General features: G+C 50.4%; 1 protein-coding gene across 4 annotated transcripts in view; it reads right to left on the bottom strand.

Moving 5' to 3' along the window:
• Positions 1-12,939, bottom strand: part of SH2D4A (SH2 domain containing 4A) — a 58,613-nt gene that overhangs the window by 31,794 nt on the left and 13,880 nt on the right. For all 4 annotated transcript variants that reach the window (XM_081524349.1, XM_081524347.1, XM_081524348.1 and 1 more), the window contains 2 exons: positions 10,717-10,876; positions 9,276-9,432 (listed from right to left, as the gene is read on the bottom strand). In XM_081524349.1, coding sequence (XP_081380475.1) covers positions 9,276-9,432; positions 10,717-10,876 — 317 coding nt within the window. The remainder of the gene's footprint in view (positions 1-9,275; positions 9,433-10,716; positions 10,877-12,939) is intronic.

Below are 12,939 nucleotides of genomic sequence, written 5' to 3'. Positions count from 1 at the left end.
TGGTGGCTCAGATGGTAAAGAATTCGCCTCCAATGCAGGAGACCCAGGTTTGATCCTTGGGTCAGGAAGATTCCCCTGGAGAAGTGAATGGCTACCCACTCCAGTATCCTTGCCTGGGAAATCCCATGGACAAGGAGTTTGGCAGGCTACAGTCCATGGGGTCATAAAGAGTTGAACACGACTTGGCAACTAACATTTTCACCTTTTACTTTCAAGGGCTTAGGATTCTGTGAGTCTAGCTTAGACAAAATTTTATTCTACAAACTACCATGAAATTCTATTACAGTTACACAAAATCAGCTTGGGAAACTGTGTAACTCTGATTATGACTCCACTCTCGAATTAATAAAATGGTCCCAGTTAATTCCTCAACTGTTTTTACTTGGAATACTCAATACTTGCTCACAAAAAAATAATATTGAAATGCTTCCTTCATGTATACTAGGAGGGAACAGACATCAAGGGAAATGGTTAGTGGTTTGGGATTTTATCTCTCTTTTTTGTTCACATCCAACTCAACCCTCAAAATTCCACTTGCATTTCAGGAGTACATTTCCCCTCCTGTTTGCAGTGGTTTCGTCATTATTAATCCCTCTGGGAGACTGGGAACACGTCTGTCTGCAGACAAGAGCCAGCTGCCCCACAAGGGCTCCACCGAGCCCCGGTACAGGGAATCGACCCCTCGGTGGAGGCGGGCTCTCCACCTGCACACTACCTTCCAAGGTTAAGCCACCGAGGGAGCTACGCTAATACACTTTTCATCCTTCTTTTATCATTGTATTTATTTATTTTTGGCTGTGCTGGGTCTTCGTGGCTGCACAAGCTTTTCTCTAGTTGCAGCGAGTGGGGGCTACTCTCCAGTTGCAGTATGTGGGCTTCTTACCGTGGAGGCTTCTCACTTCAGAATGTAGGCCCTCGGGATTCAGCAGCTGTGGCCCCCGGGTGCTAGGGCACCGGCTCAGTAGTTGTGGTGCACGGGCTTAGTTGCTCCTCTGCATGTGGTATCCTCCCAGATCAGGGATTGAACCCATGTCTCCTGCTTGGCAGGGGGATTCTTTACCACTGAGCCAGGAAAGTCCTACTTTTCACTTTCAATAGAAAGCCTGTGCCACAGAGAACCCCAAACTTTGGTTGCCAGACAGCAGCGCCTCGAGATGGATAAGAGTCCAAAAGTTAAAACCAAGCATTTTCTTTTCCATTCAACATCTTGTTTCTGAATCTCTCCTTTACGAAGACAAGCAACCGAAATCCAGCCTCAGAGAATTACTGGCGACAGAGCAGACAGCAAGCTTAACAACTTTGCTCTGGGAGGGACGAGGGAGGTAAGGAAGAAGGGAGACCTGAGAGGAAGCTTTTCGTCACGTCTGAACATCATCTTACAGGTACTGCTTCACTGCTCTCTACGGAAGGGAACATCACCTACGAGTCAGAACACCTCAGAACACAACTGGACACCACACCGTTTCAAGGCCAACCTTACAATCCAAGCACACATTTTAGTGGCATGTTTTTTTCATCGGTTGCTTTAGTGAAATGACAGATGTAAAAGCAGGTACCAGAGCCTTGGGCAGTGTGGGAGGTGTGTGTGTGTGTGCATGTGTGTGTGTGTGTGTGCACGGTAGGAGTGGAAAGGCAAGCGGTCTCATCTCCAGCTCCATGTGGTTAAAGAAGATACAACATATGACAGGGAAGAGTCTTGCTCAAGGATTTTTAAATGCTAGCTTCGAGGTCTTTTTCTATTTTTTTTTTGGAATGCTTTGAATTCCAGATGTTTGTGTTTTAATTTTTTTTTAATCTCCTGTTTTGCAATATGGTCCACTTTGAAGGCCATTTCTGTAAAAACAAGTAATTCTCTGGAAATAAAATCTAAAAGTGAGCAGATAGTTTTATTCGAGGTCCTCTTTGGGGCAAGGACAGTCAGTCTATGGATGGAGAGTCAGTCCCCAGCCTACAAATCACCTGAGGCAGACACACACAGGGCTTATCTTTGAATTAGCATCCCAGCCACCCCTCTCCTGACCACACTCAGACCTGTCCTGCTCCCTCCCATATTCTCCTGCAGGAAGGGGTTACGCACTGACTGCCTTGGGGAGATGGGAGGCTGTCAACATGCAGGGTCCCTAAGGGTCTCTGCTCAGCAGAGGGGTGCTCCTGGTTCTACCTAAACTCCCCCGGGGAGGGTGCCTGTTCACACGGTACAGCTCCTGCCATTTTCTCGGGCTGCCATTAAGTCCCCATCAGACTTGTCTCTGCCTGAGAACAGCCTCTGCTTCCCAACCTGCCTGTCTCAGAACCTGGCTGGGTGACAGCTAAGTTCTGATATTTATCATCACCTCCCGCTCAGCAACAGACTCCGAGCAATGCTGGAGTGCTTACTGTCCTCCACCGAGAACCACAACACTCTCACTAAATGTTAAGCAGACCATCAGTTCTGAGTCTCCCAAGTGCTACACCACTGCCAAGAACAAGGGGAGCAGGTATTCTGCAGAAGGCAACAGCTTTCAGAATACACGCCACGTAGTCAGCTCTGATCTAGGCATCTTTGCTGCCTCCTCGTCAACTGCGCAAGCCACACAGCCTCCACCTGCCTCCACCCTCTCCTCTGAAAAATGACAAGGACCACGTCTGCGCTCGTGGTGAGAGCAGCATCTTATAACTGAAGGACTTCAGGGGACAATTCTTGCTGCTTCCATGAGATAAGACTAGGAAAGCATCTGCATACATTTTTTTCAGCTTCCTTTGTAAAGAGACAATATTGCTTATTTAATTCCTATTTTATGGCGGGAACTGACTCCTTTGGAGTGACCGAGCTGCTTCAAAGGGTGGGAACCTCCATTCCCAGACCAGCAGTCTTCTATTGTGTCAGCTCTACGGTTTCAAGGAATCTGGTACTTAATCAGCCAGGCTTACTTTTGGCCATCCATTTATTAAAATGAAAATTTTAAGTTGACATAAATATATTCTTAAAGACCGGTTTTTAAAGATTATCTTGAGTGATAGAGATACTGGACCCCAAGTTTTCTAAATCCTGAAGCAGAGATCAAACAACTCTTCTCAAATCCCCCAGATTTTTTTCTTGCTTCCCTGGTGGCTCAGCTGGTAAAGGATCTGCTTGCAATGTAGGAGACCCGGGTTCGATTCCTGGGTCAGGAAGGTCCCCTGGAAAAGGAAACGGCAACCCACTCCAGTTCTTGCTGGGAGAATCCCACAGATTGTAGCCTGCCAGGCTCCTCTGTCCATGGGATTCTCCGGGCAAGAATACCCAAGTGGGGTGCCAGCTCCTGCTCCAGAGGATCCCTCAGAGGGTAAGCATTTCAAAAATATCTCTTGTTCTAATCCATCCTTGTGCATTTAAAAACGATTTTCAGGGTCTTAATTTTTAAATTTGCTTGTAATCTTCAAATTTGTAAATTTGTAGTCATGAGGTAATTTCCTAAAAGCAAATTTGTTATGGGTGAACTTGATTTAATAAAAATCAAACGTAAACGTTTGTATTTACACTCAAAATATCCGAAGTAGACTAGTCAGTCATTATAAAATGTACCATATGATGCTATTAAGTAACCAGTCAATACAATGTATATTAGTTTATATAAATAGATGGGTGAATAGGTAGGGAGGCAGGTCAGATGGATGGATGGATAGATAGCTTTTGGATGATTAACACATGCTTATATAGAAAAAAAAAAATCATTGCTAATAAATACTACATGTCCGACTCTGCGGCCCCATGGACTGTAGCCCACCAGGCTCCTCTGTCCATGGAATTTCCCAGGCAAGAACATTGGACTGGGTTGCCGTTTCCTTCTCCAGGGGATCTTCCCAACCCAGGGATCGAACCCGGGTCTCCCGCCTTGCAAGCAGATGCTTTACCATCTGAGCCACCAGTGATTTGGATACATTTTCATTAAAAAGTTATATTTTTCAAATATTGAGGGGAATAAGCCTCTCACTTTACGGAGAAGAAAAAACAAAATCCTGCAGACACAGAGTGGGAATGAAAGCCCAGTTCTTCTGAGCACATTTACCATGTTTGCTCTCATTATGTTACCACAGCACGAAAGTCTGCTCCAATGCCACAATCCCTTATTAACAATTCTGAAATCCAACAAGTTCTGAATGTACACAGCTTATACTGAGGAGAAAACGTGACTTGGACTACCATGAGGCCATTTACAGTATTTACCGCCGCTGATTAGAGCGTAACTAAACCCTACTGGGGACACGACATATTACACAGTATAAACAGCATTTCCTTAATAAAGCCTGAAAAAATCTGAAATCTAAAACGCATCTGGCCCAGGGGTTTGGATAAGGGAGGGCAGGCCAGTACTGCTGGGCCCACCGCCTTCAGGGTGTGGTGAGCAGTGAAAGTCAAAGTCGCTCAGTCATGTCTAACTCTTTGTGACCCCACGGACTATACAGTCCATGGGATTCTCCAGGCCAGAATACTGGAGCAGGTAGCCTTTCCCTCCTCCAGGGGATCTTCCTAACCCAGGGATCGAACCCAGGTCTCCCACACTGCAGGTGGATTCTTTACCAGCTGAGCCATCAGGGAAGGAAAGGTATGCTTTTAATTTCTGGGGCTGAAAAAAAGGCAGGTATTTTTAATTCCTGGGGCTTCCCTGGTGGCTCAGTGGTAAAGAATCTGCCTGCCAATGCAGGAGACATGAGTTTGATCCCTGGGTCGGGAAGATCCCCTGGAGGAAGAAATGGCAACCCACTCCAGTATTCTTGTCTGGAGAATCCCACGGACGGAGGAGCCTGGCGGGCTAAAGTCCATGGGGTCGCCAAAGAGTTAGTCACAACTTAGCGACTGCAGAGCAACAATTTTTAATCTCCCGTTTTTATGGAGGAGAAGACAGAGGCTCCAAGAGGTTCTGAGATTTGTCTGCCGGCCCTCGGGAGAAATCAGGTCACACAGACTCAGCGCTGCCTGGTGCAGGGCAGACACCACGCGGTCTGGCCGAGGCCGCAGCAGGGCTGGGCTGTAAGCTGTGGGGATGCCGCCTGGATCCGCCCTCCACTCCCTGCTCACTCCCTCCCCTTTCTCTTTCTCCCTGTTTACTTACAGAAGAAAGTCTACTGTTTAATTTGAAAGCCAGCAATATCTGGATGTAAAGCATTCCTGCTTTAGGAGGAAAAAAAGCCAAATCTCTAATCCCCAGGGTGTGATGGTGGGGGTGCAGCTCGGGTTTGCCCCCAGCAGAAGAAAGGGGGGGCCCCGCCTCTAACACAGGCCCTGCACAGCCACGGGCCTGCCCCCTCCACTCCGAGAACACAGCCGGTTTCACATCCCCGACGGGGCTGTGAGGATGGAGTGGGATCCCTGGCAGCTGTCCAAGGGTACCTGCACATAAAGGGTCAGACTCCTCACCCCGGCCATGATCGCCCCAGTTACCGGCACAAAAGCAAACCTGTCTTTTCACCAAAGAATATCCCGGGCTCCTGCCTACACCCTTAGGATGTGCTGTTTTCACCTCTTGGCATCCTCCTAAGGTGATTTCATCTTATTCAAAATATTAGTGGGTAAAGAGAGCAGATGGGGCTTCTCTGGTGGCTTAGAAGGTAAAGAATCCGCCTGCAATGCAGGAGACCCGGGTTGGATCCCTGGGTTGGGAAGATCCTCTGGAGAAGGAAATAGCAATCCACTCCAGTATTCTTGCCCCAAGAATCCCGTGGACAGAGGAGCCTGGCGGGCTATAGTCCATGGGGTCGCAAAGAGCTGGACACGACTGAGCGACTAACGCTTTCATTTTCAAAGAGAGTGGATAATGAAGGATTAACAGTGGGATTTGCCCCGAGTCCTACACAGGCCCAAAGAGGCCCCCGACTACATGTCTACCACCATGTCTACCAGCTCCATACTTTCATAAGACAATCACAGCAGCGCTGAAAAGGCACTGGCTGGTATAAATGCAGAGGCCCAGTCCACTCCTGTTGTTCAGTCGCTAAGTTGTGTCCAACTCTTTTTCACTTCATGGACTGCAGCACACCAGGCTTCCCTGTCCTCCACTGTCTCCTGGAGTTTGCTCAGATTCTTGTCCATTGAGTTCGTAATGCCATCCCGCCATCTCATCCTCTGTCATCCCCTTCTCCTGCTGTCCTCAGTCTTTCCCAGCATGAGGGTCTTTTCCAATGAGTCAGCTCTTCTTACCCAGGTGGCCAAAGATTGGAGCTTTTTATGATTCTGGAAAACCAACTGTTCTTTAAATCCTCCCATGGTTATTCAGATAAACATTATGATCACAAACTTCAATAAAAATGTTTGATAGTTTTTCTTTTCATAATAAATTTTAGGCCTTGTGTAGACAATGAAATTTTAAAGACATGACGATATCCTTGTATTGATAGATACTATGGTTAAATTTATATACTTTCTTGGGCTCCAAAATCACTGCAGACAGGGACTGCAGCCATGAAATTAAAAGACAATTGCTCCTTAGAAGAAAAGCTATGACAAACCTAGACGGTGTATTAAAAAGCAGAGACATCACTTTGCCAACAAAGGTTCCTATAGTCAGAGCCATGGTTTTCCCAGGAGTCATGTACAGATGTGAAAGCTGAACCACAAAAAAGGCTGAGCACCAAAGAACTGATGCTTTCAAACTGTGCTGCTGGAGAAGACTCGTGAGAGTCCCTTAGACTGCAAGATCAAATAAGTCAATCCTAAAGGAAATCAACCCTGAATATTCACTGGAAGGACTGATGCTGAAGCTCCAATAATTTGGCCACCTGATGCGAAGAGCCAACTCATTGGAAAACACCCTGATGCTGGGAAAGATTGAAGGCAGGAGGAGAAGGGGACGACAGAGGATGAGGTGGTTAAATAGCAACACTCACTCAGTGTACATGAATCTGAGAGAACTCTGGGAGACAGTGAAGGACAGGGAAGCCTGGTGTGATGCAGTCCATGGGATCACAAAGAGTCGGACACAACTTAGAGACTGAACAACAATGGTTAAGTTACAGCTGCAACACAGAAATCTTTACAGCGCAAGTCTGGACTGCATTTTGGAAACATTCATTGTCTCGGTTTCTCACCAGAGTTCTTTCCCAAGGAGCAGATCTGGAGAAGACAACGAATCTGTTTTAAGTACATCGGAATTATGACGGGAGTGGGAGTTAAAGCAGATATATGAAAACGAGGACTTTCAGAGATTCAGGGGCAGATTAGTCTCTTTGGGCATTAGTTTGTGCAGGTGTACACAGAAATCATACTCACGTCGTAAAATGAAATAATTCCATGAGAAAAGCCTTGCAAACTCTAAATCAAAACGTGCGTATTTTATTCTTTTATATAAAATCAGCTTCCCTGGTGGCTCAGATAGTAAGGAATCCGCCTGCAATGCAGGAGATCCGGGTTCAGTCCCTGGGTGGGGAAGATACCCTGGAGAAAGAAATGGCAACCCACTTCAGTATTCCTGCTTGGAGAATCCCATGGACAGAGGAGCCTGGTGGGCTATAGTCCACGGGGTCACAAAGAGTTGGACACAACTTAGCAACTAAGAACACATATAAAATCAACTTACATCTCCACCTCAAGGGGCATGAGACATCCTTGATGTTTCTAAACCAGACTCAGACTAGTCTTCATGGCTAGTGCATGTTGATATATGGCAGAAACCAACACAATATGGTAAATATGGTAAATATCCTTCATTTAAAAAAAAAAAAGTTGGGAAAACAAACAAACCAGCAACTCCTCCAGCATTTGGTCCCTGTTTATGCTGATGACACCCTCATGCCCCTAGGCGTCCAAATTTGGAAACCCGTGCTTGGAAACTTAAGAGACCTGGATCCTCCACCAACTCTGACGCAAGAATGGTCAGTTCCTCCCAAACAAATCTGCTCAGGTCAGCCCCTTGCTCAAAAATCATTGACAACTGCCAACCGTTCTTGCACAACAGGTCACCCCCAAGACCCTCCCCGTCTGACCCCACCCACCGTTCACTCCATCACTGCCTCTGCACACCAGCCACCCCAGCCACACAGCTCTGCCCAGAGGTCTCTCTGCTGGAACCTCCAGCCCCAGGCACCCTGTGTGGTCACCTCCAGCTCCGAGTCCCCTGCAAAGCCGTTCTGCCTGCTCTGGTGATGCTCACGTCCCCGGGCTAAGAGCACAGAAACACATCCCGGTCCTTGGACCACTGCTACTGCTTGAAATGACACTTGTGAAGTCTCTCTTGCTTCCTCAGTTATGAAGTCCACAATAGCAGTGATCCCATTTTCACTTCTACGGTGTAATCTCAGTCCTGGTACGTAACAGTACTTGTTCACTGAATGAGTAGCTCAATCCATCTTGGGGTCTTCTCCTCCATGCACCCCTCCCTGCTCAACATCCTCCAAGAAGTAAAGAGCACACACAACGGCAGAGGCCCGGAGCCCTCACAGCAGCCAGGCCGCTGCAAGTCCCCTGCTAGCTCTGCGGTAAGTAAGCTCTTGGCAGAAGAAATAACTTCATCATATAGTTTTACTACTCTTCCAAACCACAATCCCAGAAGCAAATTGCGTTTGAGCTCTTGTGAACCACCTGACACCTCAGAGAATTCCTTCGAGCTCCGAGTACAGAGCTCTTGCTGTGTGGAGTCCAACAGCCGTTCCACAAACCAGGCAGACGCCGTGAAACCAACGGGCCCTGACGCTTCGTCCTCAACAAACGGGGTCACATCAGCCCCTTGCTGAAAAATCACTGACAACTGCCAACCGTTCTTGCATAACAGGTCTCCCCCATGACCCTCTCTGTCTGGCCCCATCCACTCTTCACTCCATCACTGGGGTGAAGCGGGGGGGTGGGGTACTCATGAGGACACAGTCTAGATCCCGGAGGAGCCGGTGTTCCAGGCCCAGCAAACCGCAGCCTGAAGCGGCAGACCCGGCCCTGCCCGCCCTGGTGAGGCGAGTTGGCCACGGTCTGCACAAGCCAGTCCCAGAGGCCACGGAACCAGGGGATCTGCAGTCCACCAGCCGGCCCTTCGAGAAAGACCCTGCAGACCCATTACAGAAAAATGTAACAGGAAAAAAATAACCCTGAGGATGTCTTAAAAAATGCAAGCTTTCTGTTTAGAGTTCTCGGCCTCACACCTTTTCTCATGCAAAGGAGGCTTTGTGAGGAAACAGGTGAGCCCATCCCCCCTCGGGAATAACCGCAGGGCCTTCAAGGCGGGAGGAACCTTTCCCGGAAAGGCCATTTAGGATCCTGATGCTCAGGGGCCCCGACACTTCTGTCTCCCCCTCGTGAAGTTCCGCACAGTTTACAGACGTGAAAGACTCACGGGCGCTTTCTGCTCTGCGGGGGGTGAAGCTGGCCCGCAGCCTGGGCCCGGCGTCCCCTCCTCCGCTGCCTTCTCGGTACCCCCAGCACTGGGGGCCCGCCCCTCGGAGGACGTTGGCTTTGGTTTCGAGCTGCTGAACTCTCCGGGCAGAGCTTTTCTGAGGAGAAATAAACGTGGAATTATCAAAACACATCCTGCAGTAAAGACAGCTTTCCCCCAAGTGGATGTCTAGGTTCAAACGACGTGAACAGCGCTGGTGGCAGGCTGAGCCCTCTCGAAGTATTTAAAGACATTAACCAAGTCCTCACAGCAGCCCTGTGGGGAGGGTGCGGTTACCCTGGCTTTGCTATAAGAGGCTCAGGATAACCGCTATCCCTCATCCAAGGCCCAGCGGCGGCCAGGACTGGAATCCAGGCCTGCCCGGCTCCCGAATCAGAAGCCAAACAGCCTTCCTTCTGGAACAGAACAGAGCAGAACAGAGCACGCAGCCTTCGTGTCCTCAGCAGCGGAGTCCCTTTTTCTTTCCTGTGCGCCCATCTGCAGCTGTGAAGTCACAGCTCTGGGGCACGGGACAGAGGCCCCCTGCCTGCTCCTGTTTCTCCACTCATGTGGGGCTGCCCGCACTCGGGGGTGGGGGCCCAGAAGCCACCCTAGCACCCGGCAGAGGGGACCCACCCCCTGCCCCATGTCTACCCCCCAAGGGACCTCCCTGTGCCTGCAGTTGATTCTGTCACTTCCTCATCCAGCAGCTCCTCACTGTCCACAGAATGAGATCCAGAGCCCTAAATCTGGCCTTCGAGGCACAAGAGAGCACGGCCCCCAGCATCCACGTGCACCCCAAACACGCAGAAGGATTCACCATCACCCCGCGTATCAAATGCACTCTCTCAAGGGGTCCTGATGACCTCCTGCCTGCCTTCTCCCACCTGACCTCCTGCAGCTGGACAACTGCTTACCTTTCAAGGTTCTCCCCCTGGAATCACGATGGGAGCCCTTGCCTGGCCTGAGTCACAGCACACACAGCCTGCGTGGCCACCCATTTCTCCTCCTGCACTGCAAGCTCCTGGTCCGTCCCTGAGCGCCCAGCACGGACAGACCCCCTCAGGCCTGCTCTCCTCGGCGGCCGCCCTGGAGTCTGAAGCCCGAGGGGGTCCTGGAGCCTCACTCACTCCCACGACTGCGCTGCCCTCGCTCAACGTTACGGAAGCCCAGGGTCACGGGGGAACCTCATCCACAACATCCCAATGGGGACGCGGAACAGCCGACGTGGTGGCGTCGTGCGTGAAGCGGGTCCCCGAGGTCGGAAGGGAGAACTTTCCAGAAACTGGAAGCCACCGCATGCCCTCGAGACCCACCTGGCCCCCCCGCAGGCTCTATCAGCCAAGAAGCACGGCTGCCCCCTCCAGCCTGGCTGGGCCCTCCCGGGCCCGCGGGTCCACACCTGAGCTCCAGCATCTCCTGCTCGGCCTTCAGCCTCGCCCTCTCGGTGAGGATCTCATCACAGATCACGTCGTAGGGTTTGTCCAGGTGGTGTTCGCCCATCACCCAGACCCAGACCTCCTCGTCGGCTCCCAGTTTCCAGTGAACGGATTTGCCGTTGTCTGCAAGCAAAACAGAATCTGGTTTGAACAAGTATCTTCGGCCGTGGGTTAGGAGGTTTTCCACCGTTCAAGTATTTGAGGATCAGATGAAGCGAAGCACGTCCAACGTGCTCTGAGCAAGCAGCCTTCCAGGGTAGTGGCTGGATTGTCTGTTTTAAATCATGATGAGTGTGGGTTCTGCACATGCCCTTTTTATAAGTCAAGACCCGAGATGGGGAGACCACTGTCTGCGTTATCTCTAGGGTAATGGAGCCAACATCAGACACCTGAACCTCTGAAGCCTAAGAATCTCCCTGCGACCTAGCTGCTCTAGGGCACGGCATGTCCACCATCTTCCTAGGATTCACTGCTGGGTCCAAGGCATGCGTTTTAGAGTCAAACCAGCTTTGGTTTAAACCCTAGCCCTGCCACTTAGCCATACGACTTGGACAAATCATTTAATCTCCTTGTCCACACAACGGGAATGCTAACATCCGCTCCGGAGGACAGCCGTCGGGGGAGGCAGCCGTGGGGGCAGGTCCCTGGGTGTCTGACACACGACGGCGCTCAGCAGAGGCGGGTGCAACCGCCCCTCTGTGCTGCTGATGGGCGTGGCAGCTGAGGGACTCACACCAGCCGTGAGAGATGACACGCCCGGGGTGTGAGACATGGGGAAGCTCCTAGAATAACCCTGTTCACTGCTGGTTGCAGGGGCTGAACCCAGGGAGAGGGGTCATTCTAGTAAGGGGAGTGTCAAGACAGGGAGGGCTGTCTCCCGTGACATTCCCACGGCGTCCCTAAGGCTGGTGGGGTGCAGAGCTGGGTGCTGCGGGGTGAGACACCCTCCTGCAGATCAACAGGGCCTGGGAGAGGAGGACAAGGCGGCAGGTCACCGACTTCAAGAACTTCGCCACCTGTCTACTTCATGCCAGGCCCTGAGGTGGATGCGCTGCAGACACTTGCAAACAAGACAGACCAGTCCTGGCTCTCAGGGACTCACGTTCCAGCTAAAGGAGGCAGGCGCTGAACCACTAGTTAATTACGAAAGTAGCAGGACTGAGACGATGATGTTAGTCACTCAGTCATGTCCGACTCTTTGCGACCCCATGGACTGTAGCCCACCAGGCTCCTCTGTCCATGGGATTCTACAGGCAGAGAATACTAGAGTGGGTTGCCATGCCCTTCTCCAGTGGATCTTCCCGGAGGGGAGCCAGGGATCTAATCCAGGTCTCCTGCATTGCAGGTAGATTCTCTACCGCCTGAGCCACCTGGCTGACGGAGGGGTGTTAAAGTTCTAGAGATGGGGGTGGGTGGGCAGGGGTACACACTCTGATCAGGAGAGACTACATCCAACGAGGATTCAGAGAAGGCAGGGAGCTTTGAAAGGACAGAGAAGAAATAAGAAGTTCCTGGAGTTCAGCTGGGGAGCCTGGGTATGGAATTTAGACAGAGAACAGAGTGGGTTTGGTGCTGGGCATGAGGAACAGCAGGACCGAAGCCCAGAGATGGGAACCAGCGAGGGGGCACGTGGAACCGGGGTCTCCGCCAGAGCTGGCGAGGCTTGAGAAGCCTCCTGGCCGTGGGCTGACGTCACAAGGGGAGCAGGGGCCCGCCTGGCACAGGCCCCGGATGCCCGGCGAAAGGGTTTACACGGAGGGCCTGTGTTGCATAACTCCAGAAAGCTGTACTAAAATCCCAGTGTTTACGTCGCTTTATTTCTCCAGTCCAAGTTTCCTCTTTGATAAAACAGAGGCGATGAGTCTGAACTCACAGGCAAGTGCTCAAAAAGGATTAATTCCATGTTCTTGGTCTGAGGGACCAACCAAGAATCCACAACTGTCAGACATGACACCACAAAACTCCCAGAAGAGAACATAGGCAAAACATTCTCTGACATAAATCCTAACTATTTTCCTAGCTCAGTCTCCCAAGGCAAAAATAAATAAAAGCAAAAATAAACAAATGGGACCTAATCAAACCTAGAAGCTTTTGCACAGCAAAGGAAAACCATCAACAAAGTGAAAAGACAACCTATGGATCAGGAGAAAATACTTGCAAACAATGTGACCAATGAAGCTTAATTT

The sequence above is a fragment of the Giraffa tippelskirchi genome, chromosome 8 (assembly GCF_054371585.1).
Source record: "Giraffa tippelskirchi isolate mGirTip1 chromosome 8, T2T-mGirTip1v1.2.pri, whole genome shotgun sequence".
NCBI classification, from domain to species: domain Eukaryota; kingdom Metazoa; phylum Chordata; class Mammalia; order Artiodactyla; family Giraffidae; genus Giraffa; species Giraffa tippelskirchi.
This window is presented reverse-complemented; position numbering and strand designations above follow the sequence as displayed.